This window comes from Charadrius vociferus, unplaced genomic scaffold, assembly GCF_000708025.1.
Source record: "Charadrius vociferus isolate BGI_N301 unplaced genomic scaffold, ASM70802v2 scaffold147, whole genome shotgun sequence".
Lineage (NCBI taxonomy): Eukaryota > Metazoa > Chordata > Aves > Charadriiformes > Charadriidae > Charadrius > Charadrius vociferus.
The window spans coordinates 6,069,133-6,086,845 of NW_009649570.1; the positions used below are offsets into that span (position 1 = coordinate 6,069,133).

Consider the following 17,713-nt stretch of genomic DNA (forward strand, 5'->3'; position numbering starts at 1 on the left):
AAAAAAAAAAAAAAAAAAAAAAAAGAAAAAAAAAAAAGGGAAAAAAAAAGGAAGGAAAAAAAAAGAAAAAAAAAAGAGACTTTCCTCTCAGTGTCTGTGGACTTACAGACCCATTTCAAGCACAGCTGCCCTGAGGAATACAACTGCCACATCACTATGAGGAAAAAGGAAGAGAAAGGTAAGGCTTAGCATAGCAATAAATACGTACCTGATGATTTACTCTATTCTCCCAAAGCCTTCAGTCATTTAAATTAATTCTGCTGCAAATATGCAAGCGAATATATCTGACGTAATTGTAACACTCCTGAAGTTTATCTCAGCAATACCAAAAAACCCACTTTAAAAGACACTTTTCAAATTAATGCCACCTGGCTTCACATTGAGAAAGCTGAATTGAGAGAGAAACACTTAAAAGAAAAAAAAACAACTGGAATTTAACTAAATTTTAAATGACTACCTTTTAAGAAGCAAAGTAAGAACACTTTAGCTTAGAAGGGGCACTGGAAGCCTGTTGGATCCAACCTTCCCTCAGGCTGCAGACAGCTCTGTCCACCCAAGTCCAGAGCAGCTCCAGGGACAGAGATCCCACAGACAGCCCCTATGGACCACCCCCCACCTGTCCCAAATCCTCACTGCCAAAATTCCTGTGGTAGCTAGTGGTAATTTTCCTGATGCAGCCTGTGACCGTTTCCACTCATCCTTTCACTACGCAGCTCAAGAAGAGTCTGACTCATGTCTTCTTTGTAATCACCCATTTGCCATTAAAGGCAGCAATCAGACTCGCCTCTTAATATTCTTTTTAGGTTAAACAAACCTCATTAACTGATGAAATACACTTTACTTGCTAGTTTTCAGGAGTTTACGGTAACATTTCTGATTGAGCAAAAGACCAGTACAGCATCAGGAATGTGATGGCGAGAAAGCAAAGCCATCATTTACAACACTACCACAAATACGGAAAAAATGTTTTCCCATAATCACTTGTTCAGGGCTTGTATATTATACATAAGATTAGCACTGGGAAAAAATTAGACTGATTTATTTTAAACAAACTAATCACTTGGAAACAGGACAAAGTAGTAGAATCTTGTTTAATTGTTTCATACATGTAAAAACAAGAAATTGGCACTAACATCTTTGTAATTTTTTCATTAACAGAAAAATACTGCATTAAAAACAATGGTATGGAAACGCACAAAGGCATTTCAGTTAAGGCTTCTAAAGATATTGCATGTTCTGTAATTAACCATCTGTTTTGTAAACTCATTCTAAAACTTTCCAAGTAACTAAACAAAAAAGCTCAGTTAAACTCATATTTCATTGTGAGGCTTAATGGAATGAAAAGTACTTTGTAAAATAGACAATTAGCCATCAAATTAAGTGTGACTCTAAATGGCAACCTCAAATCTCAGGAGTCTAAATATGCATATACTCAGACCCTCCCAAAAAGATACTGGAAAGGGAAGCCTGGTTTTCAGTATTTGATCCCATTAAGTTCATTAACTTAATCCCTGCTCAACCATCTAAACAAACTACTGTATTTCACAATGAGAACAAATCTGGCTCTTGGCTAGCATCGCCTTGTCCAAGGGTTACTTGGAATGCCAATTCCTAGTAATGATGTCAGAAATCAAGCAAAGATGTTATTCAAGTTTTTCCTGTACTGATTTGATGCCTTAGCACAGTTTTGCCTGGGCTCTTCAATTTATGGGCAAAATTACACTTCCATGTGTATGTACACTTACCGAGATGACAGAAATGTGAAGCAGCAAAGAGAAGCCATTATTAATTTCATCTTCAGGAGCTCAACAATTCTATAAATCAAACACACCACATCTGGAAAAAGTGTGGTGGCAACCTACATGGGAACACTTAAGTAGTGCGTATTTCCCCATCTCCTACAGCCAAACCATGACAAGAAGCTCCAGTGCAACACTGAAGGGGAGCGGCACCCTGAATCTCTCCATTTTAATCTACAATGCAGTGCCAGCCATAATTTAGCACTACAGTTTTGCAAAAATACATACACAAGAGCCATAACAATTTACAAAAAAGGTTAACAGCTCCTTCCCACAACAAAGTGAATGCCCCAGAATGCAGCCAACAGCTGTGGAACATCTTTTAATTCTGGTAGAACTCTTTTTTTTTTCTTTTCCTTTCAAGATTACCATAGCATTTAAAAAATGTCATTAACACTGAATTTTTTAATTACTTAAATTTGCTAGATGGGCATAACAAAACTCAAGTCCTCAACAGGGCAGAAGCAGCCTAGTTATTTATGTTCCCATCCCTATTTTAAAGAAACTCAGGGATCAGCATAGAAAGCTACTGGGGCCTTCCCTTCAGATAAAAGACTTCCCCTTCAAGTCTTTTATCTGGCAACTCTTAACTTCACTACTAGAAAGTACAGTAATTCTCCAGGGAACTTTGACAACTGCACACCCTTTACAACCACACTTAGACACACACATTAAATAAAACAGTGCAAAATCAATACATATTAAATAACATATACAAAAAGGTTTGGGGCTTTATGTGATACTTTCTTTACAGATGGATTTCAAACTAGCTCTTTATATGTCTTATTGAGGAGATTGCTTCATCCTGCAATACATTTGTACCTATTCACATCTGCAATGCTTTCATTTTGCCACTTTAATATAAAATAATGTTGGCTATCATCATCAAAACCCACCAATTGCCACTATTACTACTACATCACTACACAGAAGGTGGGTTGCTGCAGAGTTCTTGTTTTGCATTAGTAAGGATTTTTTTTCAATTTTAGGAAGAAGTTTCCCATTCCATCCTAACACAAAACAATAAACATCCTTTTGGGGGAAATCAATTTCCATCAAAATAGGTAGAACATTTTTAACATCACTGAAATTCAAGTTTCATTAGAAAGATCAGGAAATAATACTCTCTTGCCATACAAGATAAGGAGAGATCAGAACACTACTCCTGTGAATGGCTTTGTAATAGTTATGCGTCTTGACTGTAGAGAAATTACAGGATGTAAATATACCCTGTTGGCAACCCAAAACCACCCTGCTTGATTAAAAGCTGTATGTAGGTATTCATTAGCTGACCAAACTGTTGCAACATTAAAACTTCTGTTTCTTATATCTACGTCAACTTGAAAGAACTTGTTATAATCAAGATCTTTGTCAAGAGAACTAAATGAAGAAAAATAAAGTGTCTTCTTTTAAGGAATTACTAAACAAAATCCTTGACAATCCAATCCCTTATTCTAGTTAATACTTTATATGACAACTAAACCCAGATTATTTTATGCTTACTAGCTTTGTGGTTTTTATGTTTTCTAACTCTGTTTTGTTATAATCTTCCTTAGACTACTTTCTTCATCAGATTTGTTTTAATCTCTAGAGAATATTTAGCCATATCATGTAAGCCAACTGCTTACTAATGTAACTGCTGTAACTAATGTTACAGCATTAGTAACAAAAGCAGGTTGTTAAGACTGTACAGCAGTCAAAAAAGCAGTGAATACCTGATCTTCTGCATCCATCTAGTTTCTTTGGCTATGTAGGTAGCAAGATTTACAAAATCACTTTGACTTTATGCACTAATCTAGTTTGTAAAATAAAAAGCAAAAGTATAAAAATTTTCAATAACGTTTGGAAATTGTAGCACACATAAAAAGATCAAAATCAAATATATACAATATAAAAATACATTTTTTTCTTTGTCAAAGTTATAATACATGGCTATAATACACAACATGTTAAGCCATTAGTCACAGCTACAATATCTGCAGATGCTTTTTCCACACTATGGCTGGACTCTGGGTATGATATCTCCCTGAGGAAATTCCTCAATTTCAGCATGAAACATCAGTTCTAAAGGAGAAAAAAAAAGAAATATGTTTTCTTTTAAAACTTTCACCTGAATAAGATTTCATTATTCCCCAAAAGTGCTCAGGCAACCCCCAAGCCTCCTGCTTTTCTCCCCAGTCATAATACCAACAACTCAGCAATGGCAAGGGCCACCACTGTCTTTAGAAAACTATTGTTGCCCCACAAAATTAACAGAATTAGTGATGAAGTTAGCAGCTGATCATATGCAGTATCATCCTACATTCAACCTGGACACTGAAACAGAACTCTAAAGTAGATTGAGGGATTGTTAAAGTTTTGACAGTATCAGACTCAAAAAGGGAGATTTCTGTTCAGAGACCCGCTCATTTATGGAATATCTGCTTTATGTATCACAGTGTAAGTTAGCAACACTAGAACCTGGGACAGAAAGAATCATGAATGATATTGCTCACAGCTAACTGTCACTGTAGCAGGTCAGGCACGGGACACAGCCTAAGGTCAGCAGTGAAGTGCTCCTTACAGAGAAATTCAGCTAGGCACGCTAAGCAGTTAATGAGGTACCTTTGTGGAGCTCTGTGCTGCTGAGGGTAGAGTTTTCTCGTATCTGGGTTTCCTTATGTATCTATACTGCACCCTCAGCATACATGTACTTTCTGTCTTGCTAACAGCACATTCAGCATATACACCAGACTGTGGTTGCCAACAGTTTGTCAATGTGGTAAAGTTACACAACCTGTACATGCAACAATGTGGTTTATCCACTCAAGTTTGAGATTCACATGTTTTTGCTACCTCATCCTTAGCAGACTAAACTTTCTCTACTATTTGGGTAAGTCCTAACATAATTTCTCTCTTGAAATTTCTGAAGCAAGTGTTCTAATCTTAGTAGCCAACTGTAAATATCAAAAAAGCTCATCAAAACCTGAGTTAAATCCTGCCACTGGCTTCCTTGAATAAGTCTTTATTATTTTAAAAATGGGGTTTAAATACAATATAAACATCTATTATAAATTTTACTGTCAAAGACTGTAAAGGCTGCCACCTAGAATTTTTTTTAACTCATTAAATGAATTATTAAAAATAAGCAGAGTAACTGGGGCCAGCTGAAATATAGAAATCTGTACATTAAAATTCTAATGTAATCTGAAGAACCATGTTGAATCTTCTTCAGCCTCCCAAATACAAAGCTGTGGTTCAACTCATGATGCTCTTTGGATACCTGTGCAGTTGTAAATTGAAACATGATTTTAATGTACAGCATAGCCTCAAGTCACAGGCTGCATGCACTTGATAGGAAAGCTGAGTTACGATACACCTTTTGGATCACAGTCGAAACAACATAAGGAAGAAGGCCTAGTCTCTAACAAAGCTTCTTCTAAGAAGAAAATGGGACAACTTGCTTGCCCCCTCCTCCAGCCTAGACAATGAGGACAACTAGTCCTCATTTGAAGTCCTGTTCTGCAAGTACAAATCTGACTTTTCAAGGCTTGGGAGTTCCCAAAACTACTGCAATGTTCTATTGAAAATAATACTGAACTCAAAATGCATTCAGCATTTGCAAAGGGAACATTAATAACATTAGGGAATTTTCTAAAACACAAGGAGAATAAATACATTTCAAATATTCAAAATACTGTTAAAGTAAAAATTATTTTTCCCTTCAATGAAGAAGAGATACATGCACTCTCATGTCTCAAAATTCATGTTGCTTCAGCCAGAACAAACAAGGCTTTTTTGTTTTCCTTTTTAAATTACTGTTTTTTCTTTACAAAACCAAACATAAACTCCAGCATCACAAGAAAAGCACTTGCTTTGGAAAGTTGCTAGGAGATGCTTGTTTTTGCTCAGCCACAAAATTTCTAAGGACTGTCTTGAACACCAAATGCAGAGCACAGCAAATAAAAGCCTGAACAAACATTTTTCCTATTAATGTTTCCTACCTTCACTGTGGTCTAGCTCTGGTCGGTAGGACAAGAAGATCCAACTTGCCCCAACTAGAATAGACACTACCAGATTCACTACAATCCACGGCTGAACAATTTCTTCCTCTGTACCTGCCACCCTGGGAAAAGCACATCAACCAATAAGTCAGAGGTTCACTGTTACATACAGGTTACAATAACAATTTCAACAGAGTATCATAAAAACAAGCTTGCTAAGCAAGATGTGAAAACAAAACTATGTGTACCATCCTCATGGTCTTGCATTGCAAAGGCCTGGTAAAGAGAGCGACTACCGAAGACAGCAACTCAGCTAAGAAAACCCATTGTCTCATAGAGAATGTCCATTTGTAGATTTCAACAGCAAATTCCTTTTCTTGGCCAAGAGACAGAAAATAAAAATCAGAATACATGGTCAAATTTTACTGTGGTGAAATAAACCACACAATGTTGTCAGTCACTTCCTCATGAGGCAGCAATGCAAATGAACAGCAAGTCAGTAAAGTCTCTCTGGAAGCCAGTGCAAAGACTTGTATACAGATGCTGTGGGGTAGATGACATAAGGCTTTAAAAAGATTATGATTTCAGTCAGCTGACACTTTTCTTACTGTCATAACAGCAGCAGGTTGACGTTTTGTTACTAGAATCTAGAGTTTTTAATAAACAACTCAACAAACATTTTATTATTTTTTTTAGGGCTTCTATAAATATCTAACTGCCCAAACCAGCAAATTTTCATGTAAACGCTTTTGTTCTAGTTCTCCTGGTCTATTTTAAAAACTCATGCTACTAGAGTTTAAGTCCATTAAATACCTACTTCAGAAAGTAACAATTTTGGATGGGATCTCCAAGCGTGAAACAATGCTTCATATTTAATGCTCAGCTGTATCTGCTAAGCCCTTGCATCCTGTGGCAGACATACCACTTACTTCGTAACGCCATGACATTCATTTCTTGGACAGATTAGACCATCCCCTTCAAAAACAGTGTTGAATCTCTACAGAATGTCCTGTCCTTGAACACAAAAGTGTTACCTCAGTAGGATCAGTTTCTCCACCAAAAAAAATCCTTTAAGTTCCTGCCAGACAACATTTTCAGCATCTTCCAACAGGCTCTTGTTTGAGGTATAATGGATTTGCGACCAACATGACGGAACCCATCCTTGAGTTCTCATTTTTCAGTGAAATTATGAAAGATTCAGGGCAAGCTCAGACAAAGGCAGGTTTAGTAATGAAATTTTTCATTAATACTTTCTTATGTATACTGTATAAGCTTTTCAATTCACCAATTTGACTAAGGTTCCTAAGTGGGCTATATTATAATTTACAGAAGTGATTTCTTAAGTTTCCTACCAGATGCTGCCATTTTCTGAAGGTGGCGTGTAGAGATTTATTCTGTCACATGTCATCTGCTGGCTTAAGGATAAAATAAGAGCAGCAAAGTACACTGGAAGAAATGGAATTAGTCACGTCAGATATAAAGCCCAAAAATGCTGTCTCATCATGACATAATAATTATCACTACTTTTTCCTTCCACTCCACTGCCTCTAGTGATAACCTCCTTTAATTCATTCTGTCTTCAACATTCTCCTGACCCATCAAAATCTGGTTTCTGCACTTTTGCAATTGATCAGCTACCTCAAAGGTGGCATCTTGTGATTCTGGTTTCTGCTAGGTCTACAGTCTGTATTCAGAAGTGGGAAAAGAACTATCTCACTAACAGCCCTGCTAATGCTATTACTGAAAATGCTTTAAAAAAAATACATAGCAAAGTGTTCACAGCCTTGAATGCTATTTTCAACTACTTAGCGAGTCACTTATTCTAAAGCAGAAAATAACCAGGGAGGAAGATTTCACTGAAAACAGTATGTAGGATTTCTCCATTTACTGTCTTTTCTGGACAACTTCCTATCTGCTTCAGAATACTTACAGAAAGAGGATACTGCTGCTGGGTCTAGCGTAAGAAAGCCCCTCAGTGCAACCGATGCTTTTGCCAAATCAATCCTGATTACAAAAACAAGAGTCATTAACACAGCCCAATAAGATAATGATGTCTTCTAACAGTATTCTATTGTTCTTTTACTTTTTGCAAGATAACGTATTCTGCCTCTGTTGCAGTGCCTTAATACACAACTATATTCCACACACAAGCAATGATCCTCATTATGCCAAATCCAAGAAAGACTGAAACTATGGAGGATGTTCCATGAGGTTTGTAGCTTTCACACTGCAGTCCTTTCTGGAACGGGGAGAAAGTGGACAGACCTCTCCCCTCTCTAATCCTTACCATTCATTTCAGTGTCCGCACCACCAACTGAGTTATGGTTAGTGGTATGGTAACATAACTGCCCACGTAGCTTACACTAGTACAGGAGCAACTAAGAATAACTCAGGCCTCCTCCCTGCCAACACTCAATGAACCAAAAAAAATCACAATTTCTTCCACAGAACAGACTTCTCCCCTGGCTTACTATGCTGCCATGGAAACTACCTGCTAGCAAAAGAAACATCTATGAATCTACTCTGTTTATGGCCTTTTTTGCTCCTCTTTCTGCTCATTCCCACTCTTAAGATGTAAGACAGAAACCACAGCTAAGACAGGAAAACTGTTTACACAGCCATGTTGCAAACCTCACTGGGGAATGGATTCACATGAAAAGTAACCTGATAGAAACGTTAGTTCTCCACCACCCCTCTCCCCTGAAGTAAAAACAGGTCAGCTCTCCCATCTGGTTCACCTCATGGCCACACAGACAGCACCAACACATTGAAGCAAGGCTGCAGGCAATGGACAGAAATGAGTAACAAAGGTCTGAATGCCCAAGTACACCCTTTATCCGTATAGCCAGCCATGTGTAAAATCATTCCCTTAAGTACATCCCATTAAATCATCAACAGGAGATCAAAACATGCCAGACGAAGGAGAAAGGAACATATTGCACACAAATTACGTCTGCCTTTCAAATACAAACATATTTTACCTGTCAAAGGCTGAGACTGTACTGATAGACAGCAACAAATAGAAGAAACTTTGAGCGGGGTATGCTAGCGTCTTATACTGCTGGAGCAGGTTAGACACCGTGGAAAGTTGATTTCCGGCCAAAATGTAGATAACAATGATGTTCCATACAGCATACCCAGCAAGGAAGCCATGGGTAAAGAGTCCGATCACCCTGAATGGAGAAAAGAACATTAGACAAGTTTAACACCTTGAATTAGCTAAGAACTACAGATAGAAAAGGCCTATGAATCCATCTGTTCAACCCTGCTGCCATGACAGTATACCAGCCTTTCACAGATTAATTCTGAATGCTTTTTCTGATGTAGTTCCAAAAATTCTAAGCAACGGGACTTCTGCTTCTTCCCTTGACAGATTGCACCAGTACCTGAGCACTCAAAGAAAACTGAGATGTTTTGCCTGATCCTGTCACTACTTCAACTTCATTACTGCTACCAGAATCAAATACTTTAATTTGCTGCACTCTCCCATTTTGCCTGTAGCTTCTAAGACCGCTGCCCCTTACACTTACACAATGCTTTTAAACTTGTCCTCGAGTCAGTTTTTTCATTATCTTCCTTGCTAAGAAAAAGCTGAGAAGGAAGTGCAGGCTTCAAGATAAAATACATTATAGGAGAAAATGCCTGTCATCCTCCCATTCTGTATCACAACACAATAAAGTATTTTTTTTGCTATTGTGTGCAGGCTTATGCCCCAGTCCAATTTCACTCCTCCCTCTTTTTCACCAACCAGGATTTTCCTTTGAGAATTACCTGAATTCAGGTATTTTCATTCTGCTTGTATTATAGCTGATGGTTGAATCGGATTTTGTAATACATTTTTTCTGTAGGTCTCTAGTATTTTTGTTACCAGATCAATCTCTTGCTATTCAGGTTTTGTCTGAAGCTTTGCAATATGACTTCCTTAGCTATTCTTTTTATAATTTGCATTTCACATGTGATGTCTAGACTAGAAATAGGTATTCCTGACAACAAATACCAAAAGTTAGAGGATTGAGAAGCTTTACACCTATTGCATCTCAAACCACCATTTATTCGGGATATCCAAAAGAAATAAAGATATGACACAATGATAGAGAAAAGGTGCTAACTTTCAGGGAAAAGAAAAAAAACCAACCCTGATTTCTGCTTATTACATTAGAACATTTATCTTTCACCTGAAACTTCGGTGCACTGAGAGGGCAACATCTCTGGTAGTCCATGAAGCCTTCACATCCATAAGCACATTGATATTTTCAGTGGTTTTAATCAATTCTGCACGGTCAGCTGCCTGAAAACGCCCTGAAAGGATAAGGAAATTAGTTTTAGAGAGTACTGTTACCTTTCATCATTGTTTCTCCGTTAATACTTATTAGTGTTAAAAAGGTGTAAGCATCAAAAGTTCCATCAGAAAATTTTGTCTCCCCACTTCCTGCCCTTTGTCATCCTACATTCATATCAGGATGCATCTATCAGGGTGATGCACCCTGGCGTGATCCACCAGGCTATGGATTTAAGAATGTGCAAAGCACTTTGGGTAATTACTCAGTGCTCCCTGGTACAAAAAAAAAATAAAACACCAAAAAACCAAAAACCTTCTACTTGAAAGATTTTTTTGCAATATAGTAAATGATAACTTTCTTTGCAAGGTACTGTGACAGTATTAGGTCAAATAAGCTCAAATGGGTACTATCAAACACTCTTTTTCATCCACAACACAGAATTCAAAAATTCATCCAAACATGCCAGCATGACAAAACTAACATTCACTGTTGAAAAATTATATTTATTTCCAAATAATTTTTGTCCTGGAAAACTTCTTTTTCTTTAATTCTTCCCAGTAGTGCAGTATATAGATTTTAAATACAATAATGCTTCCTTTAGTTGCAAAAAATGTCCTTACTTAAATCAGAAGATGCACTTACGATTTTTTTCAACAAACACTTTGCTAACAGGCTGGCTAATTCCAGTGGGAGCAGCAAACACAGGCTGCTGATCTGGGCTTTTCCTGTGCTCATCTTCAATGATGTCCTCCTCCTCCACTTCCAACTCATTGGAACCGTGTGTTTCAGCTGGCCGAGGTTTCCTAGTAGCACAGAATATACAATGGGGCAAAGAAAGAACAGGAAGTAGAATGTAAAAGTTGAAGGCTCCTATAAGCATTTAACACGTCTAACTTGACTGATAGGAACCGATGAGGCTACTGTCCTGTATAATATTACCCCCATTTATAATTTTAAGGACTAAAGTTCTCCTGGAGTTAGTTAACTAAAATCATAAAGCTAATCCTTAATTTTGGGGTTTTTCCCTCTATTTAAATTCTTTCTTGTGTCAAAACAATAAGGTGGGAAGAAATGCATATCAAGAGATTAACAATTAGAAAAAGAACAACCCCAAACCAAATACAAGGCCAAGAAAGTGGATGCTTTTGGTGGAAAGGTGACTAAAATGATATAAAGGCATAGAAAACACAAATAAAAAGGATGAAAAAGCAAAGTTTACCATAAAATTAAGAAGAAGATATTAAAAATGAAAGCAAGCAGTTACACACTCTAATTTTTTCATGTGACTGAAATATTAGTCTCATGTAAATGTATTCAGAACTGTAATGCATCCAGGTATGCATAAAACAAACAGGTGAAGAAAGCTAGATCTTAGCCCTGAAAAGAACTGCGCGCATATTTATTGCGCAGGCTGAATGGTATCGTGGGCTTCAAGATTTTATATCTCTGTAATGTGACAATGTAAAGTGCTACTCAGCCACACTATCACAGTTATTCTGGATTATGAGCTATACTAGTTTTGTCTCACTTTGTTCTTTTTTTCTGTTTGCGGATCACTGTTTCTTCAGCTTCAGGGACATCCATGCCATTTCCATTCTGAAATAAGGATGCAACATTTTGCTGGGTAAAAGAGGTCTCAGAATCTGAAGATTTAAAATAAACCACATGAAAGTTTCACAGCTTTCATAAAAATGGAAATCCATTCACCTAAGTACATAAATAGTTATTATATAAACACAGTGGCAAAAAAGTGATGCTCTTCTAAGCTTTGAATGATATAAAGGATCTATTTTATCACTTCCAAAACTGTACTGCCATTATTTGCATGAGAGTTTGTACCCTATGGAATCTGAAATCAGAAACTGAAACTCTAAGCTACCATTCACTCAGAGATTACTTTCAGCTGTTTTAAGTACAAAAGCACATGATTTGAAATGTTTTAAACCAAAATACAAGCTGGCAATTTTTATTTCTGTGTTACCAAATTTTATTCAGTGCTCTTTCCAATCTACAATTATTTCACATACCAGTAGGTATTTTCTTCTTCTTGCGTTTCCTCTGAGGAGGGACATCATGAGGTTCAGGAGTTAGGGGCTCACTGCTTTCAGACTGCCGACGAACAGCTGCTTGGACAATGCCATCTGAAAACCAGACGAAAAGATACAGCAACCTTAATTCCGGGTTGCTGAGAAACAGGCAAGAAAAAGCTGCCTTGTGGTACATTTTGCAGAACGTCTGTATTTGCCCAGCTTGTAGCCTAGATGAAAATGTATTGGCTAGAAAATGTAAGAGTTGGGAAACAAATGTGGTAAGTAAGAAAATAACAAGGTGATATCTAACAACCCTCCTTTCACCCTGACAGTTTCATGCCCAGGAGGAAATTTAAGTATCCAAGAAACAGCACAATTCCCATTTGGGCATACAACAGAGGACTGACTGAAAGGAATCTACCACAGGAAAGATCTATACCTCTATGTTTTTCCATTTTACATGCAAAGGTTATAATGCAAGGGTCAAGAAAAATTAAGTTTGTTACAAGGCGATTCACACAGATATGTGCTAAGGCAAAATAGTGCAATAGCAAAGGAAAACTTAAATGCTAACCAAACACCACAAGAATAAAAAAGAGCAGAATAAAACAACACCGAAGGATGTTTACTCCAATCTGAAAGACGAATTACTACACTTTGGAAGAACTACATTTCCATGAGAAGTTAACATGATTTCATCAAATATTCTAGCAGCAGTAGCATCAATTTGCATGATTAGAAGTAGAAAGACAAAGCTACTTCTCTATTTTGCATCGCATCTGCTTTTTTATAGCTCTTTCAAGTATTGCAGTTTTTATGACAACAACTGAATCTATCTTTATTTTCACTTCAAGCACAGGTTTTCCCACCTTTTAGAAAGGTTTTCTGTGCTAAAACGCAGAATTAACCAGCAAAGTAATGGCCAAAGCCAAGGTGTACTTTGCACTGTCACTCAGCTCACTGAAAACAACAGTAAACAAAACTTGATCCTTGGGGAACCCTGCTAGCAACAGCTCTACTTGCTGCATTTACAGGTCTTTCAGTGAGCCCTCAATTGTACACTCTTTTGAGCAAGTAAAGGAGGTTTACTCATCAAAGCATCACACAATCCCAAGTCAACTGGTTTACAGAAATCCACCAGATTCTATCAACACATTCTGCTTCATCAAAACGGATCAGACTTGTAATCTTGCTTAAACCAACATGTTTGTTCTGCAGATCCACTTCTTGTAAAAATATAAAACTCCGGTGTTAGTCATATTTTAGGCTTTTAACTCTTGGATGGTAACGGAACCATTAACTTCTGACTTTATTTGGCCAAGGACTGAAATTGAGCCAATTTGTTAAATGAGTTTTATCTTTGTTTATTCAAAAATTCAACCACTGAACACATTCAACATAACAATGTTCAGTATCAAGACATGCTGTATTAGCAGTACCAGGAATGGATCTAGGGAGAAAGAGCAGAGGATAAAACAAGTTATTTCAGTTAGCTTTAAAGACTTGTTCTAAAATGACACCACTTTAGGAAAAAGACTGCAGGTATTCAGTACAAAATCAATTGTAATAAATTAGCTGAGAACAGTATTCAAAAATAGAGTACAAGACTGAAAACCATGTATCTGTCAGGAGCTTGACTACAGCGCAGGTCTCACCCAGGATTACAAACACAGTTTCCAGTCTTGGCAGGACCTTACCTAATGGAGTCTTTCCTTTGGGCTTCCTTTTTTTGGGACGACTGAGTGGAATTTCATCTGCAAAACATAAAACACAAGTATAGATGCACAGCATGGAGAAATCTCCATTTTCCTTTTTTTAACAACCACTCTATTGCTAGTTAAGAATGGGATTTGTTTTTACAAGTGAAGACTTCCTCCACCTTTTACAGATAAGATGACAATTCATGCAAGCAGGAGGAGCACAGAAGATGGCAGGAAAACGGGATAGGAAATCTGTCTTACGTGCAACAGAGGCTAAATACACACATGCACGTGTGTTATGTGAAAAACTGAAATACTCTGAATAATGCTCTGAAGAACAGACTACTTCTTTAGAGCACAGTGACAACATTCCCATTACCTTGATTTGATACAGAAATAGCAAACAGTAAAGAGAACAAAGAAAACCAACAGACAGTTCTAGCAATAGCAGCACAGGTATCCATGCAGTTTAAATAATCAGCGTGCATTTAGGAAAAGCATAAGGCCCCATCTTTAAAGACAGGAAGTGACACCAAAAGGAACTACCAATGTTTATAATTCTCTTTAATGCTGGAATAACTCACCTTGGTTTCCACTTCACATTTAAGGAGAAAAGGTGTTGAAGAGCAGTGTAAAAGGAACAAAGATGCGAAGAAAGTTAGTTTTGAATCAATTACAATTGACAACAGGGAACTTCACACTGCTGCTTTTGTGATTAATTTCCTCATCCCCATCCCTAGTTCTCTTTATGAGCAGTTGTGTAAAACAGGGTTAAGTGTACAAAGCAATCGTCCAGACTCAACACTTTGTTAGTGACTATGCACAGGTTCTTGATTGGCTAGCTGTGGATCAGATTAAAAGCTTTAACCACCTGGCTAATTAAAACTTGTCTTACTGCCTGATATGTAACAAACCAACAAAAGTTATGAAACATCTGAGCACATACATTACTAAAACCACACTATTATTATATCATCAATCGCAAATGTCACGTTTGCTTTCAGGTACTTAAAAGGAATTCTGAAGTACCGTGTCATAAAAACTGTGTAATTGCCTTTCCTTCCACACTGCTCACTACAGCACTGAAAAAAAAGCCCAAATTTCGCCCTATATTATGTCAAACTGGTATACAGCTATACCTCTGTTCAAGAATGCCTAGTCTAATTTCAGAAGTTCCTGTTCTGAAGGATCTGTGATTCAAATACCCTAAAGAACCGGAAACAAAACAAAGAGGGAAGGAAGAAGAGACTGAAAAGAGGGACACCCATAAAACTAAAGTAGATGTTAATAACACTGAAGTAGCTATTTGTCTGAAACTTTTAAAAAGGTTTATCTCTGAGAGTATTAAAACTGAGGTAATGTAGTAAAATTTTTGGCCTCTGTAAAACTTTAAAATGTGCTGCAATCCTTGTAAGGGATTCTGGGACAACAAATTAGCAAGAAAAGCGAATATTTTTAATGCCGTTATGACTACTCAGATGTTTATGAAACTTCTTTCTCTTAATTTCATTACTTTTAAGAACACTGCAGTACAGAACCATGATCAATTCTGTGGAACTAACTGATCTTACCTTGGCACTGGAGGGAGGGCACGAGGCGGGCACTGAAAGACAAAACAGGGGCAAAAGTCAACTACTCCAGGTCAGAAACCCCCTATTTTCTGAACGCCTGTTAAACCACTTCACAGAAAACAGCTATTTCCAGATATGGTCAGAATATGCTAAGTATGTTTTGCTTCACATGCCTCTTAAATAGCGAGAGACACCTGATGGAGCTGTTACATAAAAGTGCTCAACACAACACAGGAATAAAATGCTTTTGCCCGAGTTCTGATGGGTACTGCATTAGGGACAGGTACCTAACAGCTGTGTGCAAGGCACAGCTTGCATTTCAACGTCACTTGAATAATTTGCACTTTTCATATAAGGTACTACTTTCCTTGGAAAGCTTATCAGTCATTCTATTTAAATATCAAAATACTGCAATAATTTGTGCGTTTAACATACTTGCACAGTATATAGCGTGAGCTGAGTATTTTCTGTTAATGAAGTTGTAAATTTAGAACAGTATTAAGTAAAAGCAATAAAAATTAAATAAGCTTATTTATGAAAAATACTTTTAAGTAAGATAAAACATTAATTTTTATATAATTTTGAAAATATTTACGAGCAGGTGACACACAACTAAAATCTAAAAATAAGTATCGCCTGTTAACAATCTGAAACTGAGCTCTTGCACTTTCTGTCATTTAGTAAAAGGAAGACAATTTACTTTCCAATTTTGTATTATATAATTATATTGAGAAAGTATACAGGACTAATTATTTCCCATTCTCCAAAAATTCAGTTGATATCAGAAATAAAAAGGGCTGTAAAAGTGCTAAGACTTAAGGATCCACAAACTTACCACTTGTTTCTTTCCCATATCATTTGATGCTGTTCCCTGAAAGAGGCACTGTGAACCGTTCCTCACTCCCTCACGCTGCTCATGCTGAACCTCAGCTAATTCTAAACTAAAAATAAGCTTCTAGCAGCCAGGATTAGCTGGACGTGAACCTTCCTGCCCCTGGGTTAGGGCCCAGTACTACCGTTTGAAACAACGGCAGTTTGTTCCATGGCAGCAAATGTTCCTTGCACTGAAAAACCCGTAACTCCATATACTGGTACAGGCTCCAGTGAGCAAGTTTTACTGAGTTTGGTTTACTCAAAATGAATGAGACACCTTGTGCAAGGAAGGGTTTGCAGGATTAGGCCTCAAATCTCTCACCTGGATTTTGGCCATGCTGAAGACCGACAGCAAGCGCCATTTACACAGGTAGAGAACAGCACAACCTGAGTGGCATCCAGCAAACTGGTCAGGACTGGTCACACCATCCAGGTGCACCAATGTAACGGAGAAAAAAATATCGATAAAGGTCAGAGTTTATTACTTTTATTGTTTCCTACAGTCCTGTGGCAGTAATTATTAAATATTTAGGATAGTTGACATTTAAAAAACCCTAAAATCTAAAAAAAATCCTAAAAATTAAACAAAAAAGGCTTTTGTACAGCATTCACTGCCTGTGCTGAGTACACCTGTATTCTGTGGTACCTCTCTATTTTGTTACCTTCTACAAAGTGAATTAATTTCTGTATCATTTATTCCTTGAAACAAAGGAAATCACATGCAAGCAGGCAGTGGTGAATATTCATCTGTCCCATCTGCATCAAAGTTCCCAACTCTGCAATATAAATATGAGCTTTACTCTGTTATTCCCAGTTACTCAGAGTCTGAAGGAACTCGCTCCATAGAAAGTTTGGGCACAGGTTTCCAGGCGCATCTTGTTTCTGACAGAAAAGCTGCTGAGTGCTAATGTTGCCATAGTGCCCCTGAAGCCAAGAGACTCCCACAAACCAGGCAGCTGCTGCCCTGTGTTTGGGCACACGAGCCAGGCCACAGGACAGTGGGACACCCCTGGGAGCTCTCGTGCAGGGAAAAATCCTGAACTACCCAACCCCCGGTGTCCATTCAGGGACACAGAGCTTAAAATGCCATCACTCATAAGCGCGGCGCGTATGAAACAGCACCAAGCAGATGCATTTACTTACTCCCCAAGCGTGGTGAGCTAAGCTGCCACCACCACCAGACCTCAGAGGTGGGACCGAGGGGAAAGTTACGCACAAACCCAAAGATATAAAAACACTTAACCAGCCTTTACAGATTTAAAGCTTTACATACGTATTTTTTTTAACATATACATAGGGATGAAAATATGAAAACGATAAGGAAATACTTGCTTGCGCCCCCAGCAAACGACCAGCAGAAACGTGCGGCGCTGCCGCCGGCTACATCCCACCGCCCCCGGGCAGCAGCAGGGCGGGCACCGCCTCCCCGCCGCGGAGCGGGGGTGTAGGAGCCGCGCTGCCAGAGCGCCCCTGACCG

The 17,713-nt window shown here is 37.9% G+C and overlaps 1 protein-coding gene across 1 annotated transcript; it reads right to left on the bottom strand.

Annotated features, from left to right (window-relative positions):
- Positions 1 to 3,711: 3,711 nt before the first annotated feature.
- Positions 3,712 to 16,216, bottom strand: TMEM237 (transmembrane protein 237). Its single transcript, XM_009890185.1, has 12 exons — positions 16,199 to 16,216; positions 15,364 to 15,395; positions 13,790 to 13,851; positions 12,090 to 12,203; positions 11,591 to 11,705; positions 10,705 to 10,865; positions 9,958 to 10,081; positions 8,764 to 8,955; positions 7,713 to 7,786; positions 7,135 to 7,228; positions 5,783 to 5,904; positions 3,712 to 3,863 (listed from the first exon to the last, which is right to left on the bottom strand). The coding sequence occupies exons 1-12, from the start codon at positions 16,214 to 16,216 to the stop codon at positions 3,796 to 3,798; spliced, it is 1,176 nt and encodes a 391-aa protein (XP_009888487.1). The 3' UTR covers positions 3,712 to 3,795.
- Positions 16,217 to 17,713: the final 1,497 nt, after the last annotated feature.

Bases quoted from the DNA above. Each gene is read 5' to 3' on its own strand.
- TMEM237 (XM_009890185.1), bottom strand. The intron at 12,204-13,789 runs GTAAGGTCCTGC...TCTGGTTTTCAG, and splicing joins CAAAGGAAAGACTCCATTAG to ATGGCATTGTCCAAGCAGCT. The intron at 10,082-10,704 runs GTAAGTGCATCT...TTATCCTTTCAG, and splicing joins AGTGTTTGTTGAAAAAAATC to GGCGTTTTCAGGCAGCTGAC.